The sequence below is a fragment of the Chiloscyllium punctatum genome, chromosome 2 (genome assembly GCF_047496795.1).
Source record: "Chiloscyllium punctatum isolate Juve2018m chromosome 2, sChiPun1.3, whole genome shotgun sequence".
Lineage (NCBI taxonomy): Eukaryota > Metazoa > Chordata > Chondrichthyes > Orectolobiformes > Hemiscylliidae > Chiloscyllium > Chiloscyllium punctatum.
Genome location: NC_092740.1, coordinates 158,855,605 through 158,870,644, shown reverse-complemented (window position 1 = coordinate 158,870,644; position 15,040 = coordinate 158,855,605). Strand labels below are relative to the sequence as shown.

At 41.2% G+C, this 15,040-nt stretch overlaps 1 protein-coding gene across 1 annotated transcript in view; it reads right to left on the bottom strand.

Annotated features, from left to right (window-relative positions):
- The window catches only part of LOC140492209 (A disintegrin and metalloproteinase with thrombospondin motifs 19-like), a 538,786-nt gene that overhangs the window by 52,378 nt on the left and 471,368 nt on the right, over positions 1-15,040 (bottom strand). The window contains 1 exon segment of the mRNA XM_072591100.1: positions 8,819-8,971. Within this exon segment, the coding sequence (XP_072447201.1) occupies positions 8,819-8,971 (153 nt within the window).

Below are 15,040 nucleotides of genomic sequence, written 5' to 3'. Positions count from 1 at the left end.
CCGCTTAAAGGTCACCAATGATTCTGACTCCACCACTCCCACGGGCAGCGCATTCCATGCCCCCACTACTCTCTGGGTAAAGAACCCACCCCTGACATCTCCCCTATACCTTCCACCCTTCACCTTAAATTTATGTCCCCTTGTAACACTCTGTTGTACCCGGGGAAAAAGTTTCTGACTGTCTACTCTATCTATTCCTCTGATCATCTTATAAACCTCTATCAAGTCACCCCTCATCCTTCGCCGTTCCAACGAGAAAAGGCCGAGAACTCTCAACCTATCCTTGCACGACCTACTCTCCATTCCAGGCAACATCCTGGTAAATCTTCTCTGCACCCTCTCCAAAGCTTCCACATCTTTCCTAAAGTGAGGCGACCAGAACTGCACACAGTACTCCAAATGTGGCCTAACCAAAGTCCTGTACAGCTGCAACATCACTTCACGACTCTTGAATTCAATCCCTCTGCTTATGAACGATAATACTCCATAGGCCTTCTTACAAACTCTATCCACCTGAGTGGCAACCTTCAAAGATCTATGTACATAGACCCAAGATCCCTCTGTTCCTCCACCTGACTAAGAACCCTACCATTAACCCTGTATTCCGCATTCTTATTTGTTCTTCCAAAATGGACAACCTCACACTTGGCAAGGTTGAACTCCATCTGCCACTCCTCAGCCCAGCTCTGCATCATATCTAAGTCCCTCTGCAGCCGACAACAGCCCTCCTCACTGTCCACAACTCCACCTATCTTCGTATCATCTGCAAATTTACTGACCCACCCTTCGACTCCCTCATCTAAGTCATTAATAAAAATTACAAACAGCAGAGGACCCAGAACTGAACCCTGCGGAACTCCACTTGTAACTGGGCTCCAGGCTGAATAGTTACCATCTACCACCACTCTCTGCCTTCGACCGGTTAGCCAGTTTTCTATCCAATTGGCCAAATTTCCCTCTATCCCATGCCTCTTGACTTTCCGCATAAGCCTACCATGGGGAACCTTATCAAATGCCTTACTAAAATCCATGTACACTACATCCACTGCTCTACCCTCATCCACATGCTTGGTCACCTCCTCAAAGAATTCAATAAGACTTGTAAGGCAAGACCTACCCTTCACAAATGTAACTGAATTATGGTCACTCTCTCCAAAGTGCTCACCTACAACTAAATCAAACACTTGGCCTGGCTCATTACCAAGCACCAGATCCAGTGTGGCCTCCCCTCTTGTCGGCCCTTCGACATACTGTGTCAGGAACCCTCCTGTACACATTGGACAAAAACTGATCCGTCCGACCTACTGGAGTTTTAGCATTTCCAGTCAATATTGGGGAAGTTAAAGTCCCCCATAATGACCATCCTGTTCTTTTCACTCCTACCCAGAATAATTTTGCCGATCGTCTCTTCCACCTCCCTGGAACTCTGCGGACGCCAATAAAAAACTCCAAGCAGTGTGACCTCTCCTCTCCTGTTTCTAATCTAAGCCCATACCACCTCAGTAGACGAGTCCTCATCAAAAGTTCTCTCAGCCACCATTATACTGTCCTTGACTAACAAGGCCATACCTCCCCCTCTTTTACCATCTTCCCTGATCTTAATGAAAGATCTAAACCCTGGTACCTGCAACATCCATTCCTGACCCTGTTCTATCCATGTCTTCGAAATGGCCACAACATCGAAGTCCCAGGTACCTATCCATGCTGCAAGCTCACCTACCTTATTTCGGATACTCCTGACGTTGAAGTAGACACATTTCAAACCACTTCGCTGTCTGCCAGCACATTCCTGTGACCCTGAAATCCTGTCCATGTCTTCCCTACTCTCATCCTCCTGTGCACTGCAGCTACACCTCAGGTGCACATCCCCCTACCGAGCTGGTTTAAACCCACCCAAATAGCACCAGCAAATTTCCCACCCAGAATATTAGTAGCCCTCTGGTTCAAGTGAAGACCGTGTTGTTTGTACAGGTGCCACCTTCCCCAGAATAAGCTCCAATTATCCATGTACCTGAAACCCTCCCTCCTGCACCATCATTGCAGCCACATGTTTACCTGATATCTCTCCCTATTCCTCGCCTCACTATCATGTGGCACGGGTAACAAACCAGAGATAACAACTCTGTTTGTTATTGCTCTCAGCTTCCACCCTAGCTCCCTGAAATCCTGTCTTACATCCCTATCCCTCTTTCTACCGATGTCGTTGGTACCTACATGGACAACGACTTGAGGCTGGTCACCCTCTCCCTTCAGGACCCCAAAGATACGATCCAAGACATCACGGACCCTGGCACCTGGGAGGCAACATACCAACCGTGAGTCTCATTCGCTCCCAATAAACCTTCTATCTGAGCCTCTAACTATTGAGTCCCCAATGACTAACACTCTCCTCCTTTCCCTCCTTCCTTTCTATGCAACAGGGACGGGCTCTGTGCCAGAGACCTGGGCCCCACTGCTTGCCCATGGTAAGTCACCCCCCACCCCCCAACAGTATCCAAAATGGTGTACGTGTTTTTCAGGGGAACGACCACAGGGGATCGCTCCACTGACTGTTTTTTCCTCTTTCGAACAGTCACCCAGCTTTCTTCGTGCCTTGGAGTAACTACTTCCCTGTAACTGCCATCTATCACAGCCTCTGCCTCCCGAATGATCCGAAGTTCATCCAGCTCCTGCTCCAGTTCCCTAACATGGTCTTGGAGGAGCGAGAGTTGGGTGCATTTCCTAAGAGCTGGCAAATCATGTTAAAATTATACAAGACATTGATTCGGCCGCATTTAGAATACTGTGTACAGTTCTGGTTGCCACATTACCAAAAGGATGTGGACGCTTTGGAGAGGGTGCAGAGAAGGTTTACGAGGATGTTGCCTGGTATGGAAGGTGCTAGCTATGAAGAGAGGTTGAGTAGGTTAGGTTTGTTTTCATTAGAAAAAAGGAGATTGAGGGGGAACCTGATTGAGGTTTACAAAATCATTGAGGGTATGGACAGGGTGGACAGAGGCAGGCTTTTTCCCAGGGTGAAGGGTTCAATAACAAGAGGTCACGCTTTCAAGGTGAGAGGTGGAAAGTTTAAGGGAGATACACGCAGCAAGTACTTCACACAGAGGGTGGTGGGCGTATGGAACGTGTTGCCAGCAGAGGTGATAGAGGCAGACACAGTAGATTCATTTAAGATGCGTCTGGACAGATGCATGAGTGGGTGGGGAGCAGAGGGATACAGATGCTTAGGAATTGGGCGACAGGTTCAGACAGTGGATTTGGATCGGCTCAGGCTTGGAGGGTTGAAGGGCCTGTTCCTGGGCTGTAAATATTCTTTGTTCTTTGATATTACCAATAGGTTAAGTAGATGGGAAAAGATATGGTAAATGGAATGAACATGTATGAAAATATAAAATTGTTGGTTTTCGAAAGAATAATTTTTTTAAAAATCATAATACCTAAATGATGAGAGATTGCAGAGTTTTGAGGTGCTGAGAGATTTGGGTATCCTTGTGCATGAATCACCATAAGTTAGAATACAGCTACAGCAAGGAATTACAACATCAAATACTATGACATCAGGAGAAGTGAACACAAAGTAGGCATTTCGGAAGAAGAGTCATATCAGACAAGATGGGCATGATAGTGTCATTTAAGATGTATCTAAACAGATACATGAATGAGCAGGGAGCAGAGGGATACAGACCCTTAGAAAATAGGTGACAGGTTTAGATAGAGGATCTGGATCGGCACAGGCTTGGAGGGCTGAAGGGTCTGCTCCTCTGCTGTTGTTCTTTGACCTTTATCGCTGTTTTGTTTTGCATAGATGGAACCTTTTGAGTTCCACTGGCACTTTATGAATTTATTTCAAAAGCAGTGATTTTATGCTTCATTTGGACAAGGCTAAACACTTCTGGAGTACTATGCACAGTCTTGGTCACCTTATTTAAGGAAGGTTGTGATTGCATTGGAGACAATTCAGGAAGGTTTACCACATTAAAGCTTAAAATTAGAAAGTTGTCTTAATAAATAATGGCATTCTGCTCACTTTTGTTCCTCCTTTCTGAATCTATAGACCTTTCTGTGACTCATGAATTAGAACCAAGAACCGTTCTCACCTTGAAATTCTGCACTTCTCTGATTAAGTAATTTTCTGTCTTTTTATTCTTCCTGCCAAAGTGAATTATTTCACATTTTCCCATGTAATACTCCATCTGCCAGATTTTTGCCCACTGGCTCAGCCTACCTATATTCAAGTACAACGTTTTGTGATTTCTTTACAACATATTATAATGCCTTTCTTGATTTACTCCCTGTAAATTTAGCTCCCATGCCTTCACTCCCCTCATTCTGTCATTGTTGTAAATTGTAAAAGGTTGGGGTCACAGCACAGACACTGGCAGGATTTCACTCGTCACTTCCTGCCAACCTGAAAAAGTTCCATTTGTTTATACACTCATTTTCTGCCAGCCAATCTTCTCTCCATGCAAATGTTACCCCATATACTATGAACTCCTTTTATGTGACACTTTGGCAAATGCCTCAGGATATCCAAGTATGATACATTTACAGACTCCCCAATGTCCAAAGCTCATGTTTTCCCTTCAAAGACTTCCAATAAGTTAAATTGGATGTCATAGTATTTGAGGTTGTAATTCCAATAATCATGATTAAACATGATTTTTCTCTGATTAGATTCCCTACGGTGTGGAAACAGGCCCTTCACCCCAACAAGTCCACACCAACCCTCCAAAAAGCCACCCACCCAGACCCATTCACTTCTGATGAATGCACCTAACACTATGGGCAATTTAGCAAGGCCAATTCACCTGACCTGCACACCTCTGGATTGTGGGAAGAAGCCAGCATACCTGGAGGAAACCCACGCAGACGTGGGGAGAATGTGAAAACTCCACATATACAGTCCAGAGGCTGGAATTGAACCTGGGACCCTAGTGCTGTGAGGCAGCACTGAGCCACCATGCCACCCCTTGGTGATAAACCATGTTGACTCTTTCCAATTACGTTGTGTTTTGCAAAGTTCCCAAGCTATAACCTCCTGATTGTGGAATGAAAGTTGATTACAGGGCAGCTTTTTGATAGCAGGGGAAGGGCTGAGGGTATGATACTTTGATTCAGTACGATTAACTAATTGATCTTTTGAGCTTTAGGGAACTCATGGTATCTGAGCTGAAATGCAGATGGAAGACTGGCTTTATGTGCCTACCTTCACCTTCCTCCTTATTCTTCTATTTCTCTCAGTTGAAATCCTCATCAGATGATGATTGGCAAGCAACCTATTTCCTCCTTGACCTCTAGTCCTAGCTGCTATGCTACATGTACAGATCATAGCAGACCATGACTATCATAGAATCCCTCATTGTGAAGTATAAAAGGGTGTACTCAGATACTTATAGGCACCTTAAGTGCATCTTGAGCTCACTTCATCACATAATTCTTCATCACATTGCAATAAAAGTTAGGGTTCTATTCAGAGGAAGTTAGAAAGCCACAAAGGAATCAGTTCCACATTTTACTTCTCTTCCAAGGCATACTGGGGACTCAAGAGTCAAACATTCCATTACCAAAAAGCCTCACTGCAGTATCAATTGCATGTCTGTCCACTTACAGAATAGACAGAATATCTCAGTAGGGAGGAGACTGACTAAATTCGAAAGAAGGAATCAATTGGAGCCACACATTTGGATTCCTCTGCAGTCTCAGACAGAGGTATTTGTCCTCCCCAGACAAAACTGATAGCCTTGGCCACAACCCTGTTAAACTGCCTCCTGCTCCCATTATCTTACTTCCCCTCTGTATTAGCTTAGGTATGTGAATCCCCCATTTACAGTGGGCAAAACCCTTCTGTTTAATCTCCTTCCATCAACACGTGATCATGAAGAATACATTAATCAGTCCCTGTAATCTAGTCACACAGTTTCACAGGTCATCGACGTTCACTGGGCTTTGTAAATTTATAATTGCCTATCTTAAACTATATAAGGGCAATTGACCATGTGACTGAAGATCTTTTGTATTATTCCTATAAGAAATGCCATATTTTTGTGTAAGGCAGAGATTCATGGAGAAGTGTCATCACAAGTAGACACATGACTACTTTTGAGGACATTGAGAATCTCTCACCGGCTGTCTAATAATAAAGTATCTACCATTGTACTGAAATTTGTGCTGCCCAGATTTGTGGAACAAAATATACATTAACACTTCCTGCTGCTGGAATTGCATGTAAGATAATCTGTTTTCCTGAATTTGCCTTTCCCAAGGCTGTGTTTGTGGGATGTTACTATTTTGGAACAGTTAATTAGTCAATATATCTATTATTTTGTTAAGCATTTCAATACAATTACAGTTAAGCCAATCATTTTCTTTTTATTTTGAGTGTATTTTAACTGTAGCATGAAAATAAAGTGTGTTTTGCTTGAAGTTGAGTTGTTTGACCAATCAAATTGCATCTGGAATACAACACCTTACTCTTACCTTTAAAATAAGAAAAAGTTAGTGTCTAGGCTATCTTTTTCATATATTTTGAGGGGATCTGGTCTGGTCCATAACACACTCAAGAAGCTTGAAACCATCCAGGACAAGGCCACCCATTTGACTGGCACCACATCCACAAACATTCACTGCCTTCACCACCAACACTCAGTCACAGCAGTGTGTACCATCTTATGACATGTTGTAGAAATTCACCAAGGCTCTTTCAACAACACCTTCCAAACCCACGACCACTACATTCAGGAAAGACAAGGGCAACAAATGCATTGGAACACTATCTGCTGCAAGTTCCCCTCGGAGCTTCTCACCATCCTGGAAATGTATTGCCATTTTTTCAGTGCCACTGGAACAAATCCTGGAACCTCAACCCCTCCCCTCAAACACCATTTTGGGTCTAGATACAGAACACTGACTGCACCGGTTCAAAAAGGCAGTTCACCTCCACTTTCTCAAGGGCAACAAAGGACCAGCAATAAGTGTTACACCCATCTTCCATGAGTAAATATGAAAACAAGCTGATGGTCCTGGCAAACACTTTATTTTCCAAATGCATTTATGTATAGTTAACTGACAATATCTTAATACCATCTCCAGATAACTTTTTGCAAGTTATCTGGGAGTAAAATGGTGGATCAAAACCAGAAGTTGCAGGAGAAGGTCATCAGGTCAGGTGTCATCTGTGGAGAGAGGTTTTGTGCTGTGAGTGCTGATCCGTTCATCAACCTCGGCATCTTTACATTTCTCCATGGAATGGCACTTAATCCTATGCCCCTTTTCATAACACTTTCTCCTTCTGGGAAACACAGAGAAGCTGACAATTTCAAGTTATGGTAAAAATCTTATAAAAGTGCCTGAATTTAAATATTGTAATCATTAACTCCACTCTCTGGAGGAGCTTTACCCAAACCTGTCATAGTTGAACAACTAGTAGGCACATTACCAGCACTTTGGGTTCAAGTTACATATTTTTGCCAATGTAACCACTCCCCGTATCTGACCCCTGGGATGTGGCTGATTAAAATTCTTTCCACAAGGGCAAGATTAAAAGGTTTGCCACTCTTGGACAGGGCAGCTACAGGACTAAATATTTCCCAAGCCAGACAACGTTTAAAAAGTAGCAGAAACATTTTCTACTTGGATGTATTGAATTTTACCAGCTTGGACTACTCCCAGTTGGCATTAAGGACATGCACAGATGCTAATCTGAGAGATTTCTGATGAAACCATTTGCCAATAGGTCTCATTACTGATGCCAGCTGAATGGCTCCCAGCTGTGTCTAGAGGCCTAATAGTTGAGTCAGTCTGGGACGAAAAAGAAAAGTTTAAAAAATGAAACAGCCTACCTAGTAAGAATGGCTTCCATTTTTGACACTGCATATCTGGCATGATCCTGAAAGAACTGTACAACACTTACCTTATTTAAGAGTGACATAGATAGTACCCAGAGCTAAACATCAACAAAATGTTTGAGCACAAACTAAAACCTGAAGAACTTTGTGGTGGAGGGGAGAAACAACAAAATATTGCTGAAATTACAATAAAAATAAAATGAACAATAAAATAATCAACCTCTAAAAGGAAAAGGTAAGTCAACATCTAAAGTGCAACTCTCTGTCAGAACACTTTTGATCATGTGTTCATTTCAAAGGTTAATTTCTTTGTATATCAAGTACTGACTTACTGGGCGTATATGATTTCAAGTATTCAAGTCCACTTTTCCATTAATATTCTCCAGATCCTTCCCATAGGAACTGATTGACTTCAAGATCTGGTAGTATCCAAATCAACTTTCCTCAAATTACTTAATGTTGAAGCCACAGCAGTGAATGTTGTCAAGATCTGTTATTAAACTGTGGGGGCAACATACATGGGTATGGTCTCGTTCTCACCCAATGTCTAAATGGTGCATTTTTAATACAAGGTCAAAGATAACCATCCCTCTCTAGTCTTATTCTCCCTAACTGAGGTCAAGGCCAATTATAATTCCACCAAATTGAAATTAGCTCGCTCAGTGTGGTTTGTGGGTAGTTTCTTGAAATCTTCTGGGACTAATGTTATTGACTGCATTAACTTAACAAACTACTTGGGGAGTAAGATATTGAACTTTGATGTTTTACTTCTGTGAAATCTAATTAATTCTTGTTTATCTCAAAGTAGAAGAATGGTCAACAGCAATCACTGAACAACTCAGAATTAATTATTGCACTGAACCACTCACATATTTTATACAATCTCATGCACCTGTAGGTAAGAAAGGACTGTATAAAGTTAGCAATATGAAAGGAACGCTACACAAAAAAATGCTGATTTGCCAAACATATATCACCTTAGACCAGTCTCCTGTTCTCCAGACATAGCACTTTGAATAATCTTCACAGTCTTCTGCCTCCTTTGGGCGGGTTGATAAATCGCATTTCTTCCGTGGATTGGTACATTTTATTGTTCGATGTCGAGCTCCTTTGCCACATTTCACAGAACACTGTAACACACATCAACATAAGGATATAATTTACAATAACATCACACCATATCCAACACTGCTACAGATGTTGACACAACGCTCAACTCATCTGTTCCTAAAAATCCCTAAAGGAAACTAAAATTCTGAAAACACACGACACAGCGATCAGAAGAAAATGATAAATCATTGAGCAAATGTCAAGATTTTGTGACAGCTGTTTCTGTTGAAATCTGTGTTCGTTTATATCCACAGGTGAATTACGTTGTCTGCATTCCTAAACTGAGCTGATACTAAATCATTTGGCTTAAGTACTCTAGCTGAAACCTCAGTTGGTTCTAGCAATAGGTATCTTGTCTTAATTTATCTTCCTCCATAAAACTTGACATGCCAATTTATTGCATCCTCAGAAATGGCAGATCTCGGTGCTTTGGTCAGCAGAAAAATTATATGGTGCCAAACATTTTATTTTCTTGTTCCACTCCAGAAGTTGCTAACTAATGTTAGGACTGTGGCTCATTGACAATGCAATACCACCATTTTATTTCTTATATTATCGTGTCTATTGGGAAATGGATCAGTTTATTCCGAAGCTTCCACATTTAAATTTGATCGTCTAACTCCTGTCTGAAAAAGAGTTAACTGAACTAAGAAAGGGGAAAGCAAGTAACTGGTAGAAATTCATGCATATTGGCATCTACTCACGAAGACATTTTAAACTATTCTTTTTTTTAAATTCTTTGCATATCTGTAAAAGCCAAATTTTATGGTTCTAGCATGTAGCTAGACAGTAATTCTGCAGAAACTGTATACTTGGCAGAGTTTGGAAAATAATAACACAGAGAATCCCTACAGCGTGGAAACAGGCCATTAGACCCAACAAGACCACACCAACCCTCTAAAGAGTAACCCACTCAGACCCATTCCTCTACCCTATTACTCTACATTTACCCCCTAACTAATGCACCTAACCTACCCATCCCTGAACACCAAGGCCAATTTAGCACGGCCAATTCACCTAACCTGCACATTTTTGGATTTTGTCAGAGAGTGAACAATCAGAAATACACAGTGAATAATAGTGGAAATGAGAAAACATTTAGTGAAATATTTATGAGTCATTCAAACAGAGCTGTGAATTATCAGAAACTCTCAAATTCATGCAGATTCCCAAATTGATGTTTGTCAAGAATCACACAGCAAGACAATATCATCTTCACAACTTGACTTGAAAGAATGTATTAATTCAATGCAATTGTGACTGATTTGTTCCTTAGAAATATTTTTTTCTTAATCTCTGTGGAGAAGATGATTATCATTAGCCTTTTGGGAATCAATTCCATTTTTACTTTAAGATATGTTGACATTGAGTAAAGTATTGCTTCAACTGTACAGGAGCTTGGTTAAACCACACCTGGAGTGTTAGTTTTAGAATGCAGTTTAGTCTCCTTATCTCAGAAAGATATTCTTGCCATCGACAAAGATTCACCAGACTTATTTCTGGGGTCGTAGGACTATCCTATGAAGAGAGTTTGGTCAAATTAGATCTATATTCTCTAGAGTTTCAAAGAATGAAGGTAATTTCATTGAATCCTATAAAGTACTTGAAGTGTAGGTGCAGATAAAACGCTTCCACTAGTTGGACAGTCTAGAAGTAGGTGACACAACTTAAAAGTAAGGGGCATTGCATTTATGACCAAGGTGAAGAGTTTTTTTTAGTTCAGAGAGTGGTGAATCACATAATTCTTTGTTTATAAGGCTCTGGAACCTCAGTCTTCATCTCAGGCTCTGACTTATTAACTACAGCTCCACCTTCAACATCATCATTCCAAAGAAACTCTTCTCCAAACCCTGAGACCAAGGTTTTGGCTCCTATTCTGTAACAAGATCCTCAACATCTTGACCCATAGACCTCAATCAATAAGGAAAGGCGACATCACGTCCTCCGCCATAATCCTCAACACTGTGTCCACAAGGCTATATACTCAGCCTTCTACTGTACTGCTCATACACTCACGACTGTGGCCAAATTTCATCCCAGCTCCATTTGCAAGTTTGCTGTCTACGCTACTGCTGTAGATCAGATTTCGAACAATGATGATACAAAATACAGGAAAGAAATTGAGTTCTTAGCAGCATGGTGCAAAGACAACAATCTCTCCATCAACATCAGCACAATGAAGGAGCTGGTCATTGACTTCAGGAAGTGGAGTGGAGGGCACGCCCCTGTCTGCATATTAAGGTGCTGAGGTGGAGGTGATTGAGAGCAACAAGTTCCTAGGAGTAAATATCACCAACAATCTCTTCTGGCCCACTCATGTCAACACGACAGTAAAGAAATCACAACAACATCCCTACTTTGTCAGGAGGCTAAAGAAATTTGGCAATCCACAAGGGCTCTTAGCAAGTTTATTGATGCACCACAGAATTCATCACATCTAGAAGCATCACAGTGTTGTATGGTGACTGCTCTTCCCAAGACTGCAAGAAACTTCAGAGAGTCATGAACACAGCCCAGTCCATCATGCAAATTAGCCTTCCATCCATTGACTCCATGTATACTTCCTGCTAAAAGCAACCAATATAATCAAACATAATTCTCACCCCAGTTATACTTGCTTCCATTGGTCAGAAGATATAAAAGTTTGAATACACGTATGAACAGATTCAAGAACAACTGCTTTCCCATTATTATCAGACTTCTCAAATGTTAATGTTGATCTCTCTCTCTCCGTGTGTGCACCTTCTCTGTGGCTGTAACACTGTATTCTGTATTCTGTTCTGCTACCTTGATATACTTTATATGGTATGATCTGCTTGTAGAGTACGCAAAACAACACTTGCCATTCTATTTCAGTACATGTCATAACAAAAAATCAAATCAAATCAAATCAAACTTTTAGTTCCCAACTTTGCAAATGATTATGAGGATAGTGTCGGTTAAAGGCATTGAAGTATTTCATCAGCCATGATTGTATTAAATGGTGGCTGGAAACAAATGACTAGCCTCTGAGAAGTGGCCTTATAGGCCTTTAAAGTACCTAAACTGCTCACCCACTGCAGATGGACCTTCTGATTGTCATCCTGCCTTTGAAAAAATGGCAATGATGCAACATGGTAACTGCAAATGGCTAACTGTGCCTACATGGGTAGTAGAAATCTTGTCCCAAAGGTTCGTTAACCTCAACAATGAAACACCCACAACCCTCTAGAGGAAAAAATTACAAAAACTGAATCTTACAAATGAAATTTCTCCTCAACTCGGTTCTTAATGAGCAGTTCCTTATCCTGGTACTGCCAACGTGGTCTGAAATTCCTCAGCCGAGAGAAGCAATCTCTTAGTATTTAGCATGTTTTGATGAGATGACTTCTCAAATGCCTAACTGAGGGAGTATAGGCTCAGTTTATCGGCCATAAAATGGGGAAACTTGTCATTCTAGTGACCAGTCTTATGACCTAAATTACAATAACCCCACTGAAGTCTACCCTTCCTTAAATTCATTATGGAGAATAAAACTGTGAACAACACTCCAGCTGTGACATCCCCAGCATCCTAAACAATTAAAACAAGATTTCTTTCTTCTTGCAATTCCAATTCCCTTGCAATAAAGTTCAACATGCCATTTGTCTTCCTAACTGCTTGATGCATCTGAAGACTAATTTGCCGTGTTTTGTTTAGGAATACACCAAGTCCCTCTACACACAAACATCAAAAGATTATGCTCCTTTCAAAGAAATATTCTGCTTTTCTATTTTTACTATTAAAATGCATTAGCTCACATTTCCCCACATTAAACTCCATCCTGTCACCTTGCCTATATCTCTATGTAACATCTTTACATCCTCCTTAAATATGTTCCCATATACCTCTGTACCATCAGCAAAAACAGTGACATAACTCTTAGACTGTTGGTCAAAGTTATTAATTTAGATACCACATAGATGAGGTTTCATTCCAGATCATTGTATCATTCCACTAGTTACAGCCTGCCAACTTAAAAATGTCACAATATCTGCACTCTTTGCCTCCTGTCCATTAACCAAATCTCCAGCCATGTAAATATATTGCCCTTGACTCCAGAAGCCCGTATCTTGCATATTAACCCCTTAGTCGAGAGTATGGTGATGGAATAGCACATATTAACCCCTTAGTATACCTTGCCATTAAATGTCTATTGAAAATACGAGTGAATACTACATTAAAATAAAACAAAGAACTGCAAATGCTGGAGATCTGTAATGAACAATAACAGATATTCACAGTTTATGTAAAGATTTGTAGCTCAGGTGCTGGCTGTCGTAGTTTTGGGTATGTTCGCTGAGCTGGGAAGTTGATTTGCAGATGCTTCGTTCCCTATCTAGGTAACATCTTCAGTGCTTTGGAGTCTCCTGTGAAACGCTATTATATCATGTCTTCTGAAATTTACTTGCTTCCGGTTGCTGCTTCTGGTTGTTCATTGTTGTGGTCGGTATATTGGGTCGAGGTCAATGTGCTCGTTGATGGAGTCTGTGGCTGAGTGCCATGCTTCAAGTAATTCTCTGGCCGTCCTCTGTTTAGCTGGTCTAATGTTTGTTGTGTTGTCCCAATCGAATTTGTGGTCCTTGTCACCTGTGTGTGTGGCTACTAGTGATAGCTGGTCGTGGTGTTCAGTGGCTAGTTGGTGTTCGTGAATGTGGATTGTTAGTTGTCTGTTTGTTCGCCCTGTATAATGTTTCATGCTGTCTTTGCATGGAATCTTGTCTTGCACATGATGGGTATTGAGTCTTTCGTTCTGGTGAGTTGTTGTCTGAGCGTGGCTGTTGGTTTATGGGTTGTCATGATTTACAATATTCCACGCAAAGTCTGCATGAAACACTATATAAGATAAACAGACAGACAACCAGCAATCCACATTCATTAACACAAACTAGCCACTAAATGCCGAAACCAACTGTCCCTAATAGCCATACACACAGATGACAAGGACCATAAATTCGACAGGGACAACGTAAACAGAGGACAGTCAGAGAATTTCTAGAAGCATGGCACTCATAAACAAAAACATAGACTTAGATCCAATATACCTGCCGCTACAACATACAGCCACAACCAGCAACCGGAAGCAGCAGGAATGGAACCAAATAAATTCCAGAAGACACAGTACAGCAGTGTTTCACAGGGGGCTCTAATGCATGAAAATGTTACCTAGACAAGGGACGAAACATCTGCAAATCAACTTCCCAGCTCAGCAAAAATACCCACAACCATGAGAAACAGATATTGTTAGAGAACTCAACAGGTCAAGTAGCATCTGTTAAGAGAGAACAGTAACAATGTTTCAGGTCCAATGATCTTTCTCCAGAACTGATAGAAGCTAGGAAAAGGTGCTATATATATATCGATTCTTCTAGGACTTATTTTCATTATTTAATTTACTTACATAAACAATTCTCTCCCACTTTATCAGCTTTTCAGCCATTCACTGCTGTTACATAATCAAATTCCCCATCCTCTGGCCCACCACTAGTTTTCCCTGCTAGCTCTAGTTTTTGACTGGTCTTGTTAACCACAGATGATTCATCCTTCTCATCAAGTCCCTCTTTTGCTGAACATTATGAAATATCTTACATGTCTCTCACTGATCACCCACCGAACCCCTTAGTCTATTTTTCCAGCTTGGTTGATACGACGTCTTTGTCATACCTAAGTATTTGTCCTCTTTTTATACAGAAGACACTGGCTTCAGACCCCAGTTGCTCTCCCTCAAACTGAATTTGAAATGTTACTATGCTGGGATCATTGCTCTCCTAAGGGCATTAGACAAATTTGTCATCCATGTAATCCTTGTCCATCTGATTTATCCAGTCAATATATAGATTAAATCACAAATGACTATTGTAGTGCCTTTCTTATTTGCCTCTATTTTTGTCTTGATTGATACTTTGTCCTAGAGTGAAGAATCTGGGGTCTATAGGTGAATTCCACCCTTGATTTATTTTCTTCTTATGACTTATTTCCAACCAAACCTATCCCATATCCCGATCGATTGCATCTGCGTCGATCCTCACCACCAAACTGATACCATCCTTGATTAACAAATCTACACCACC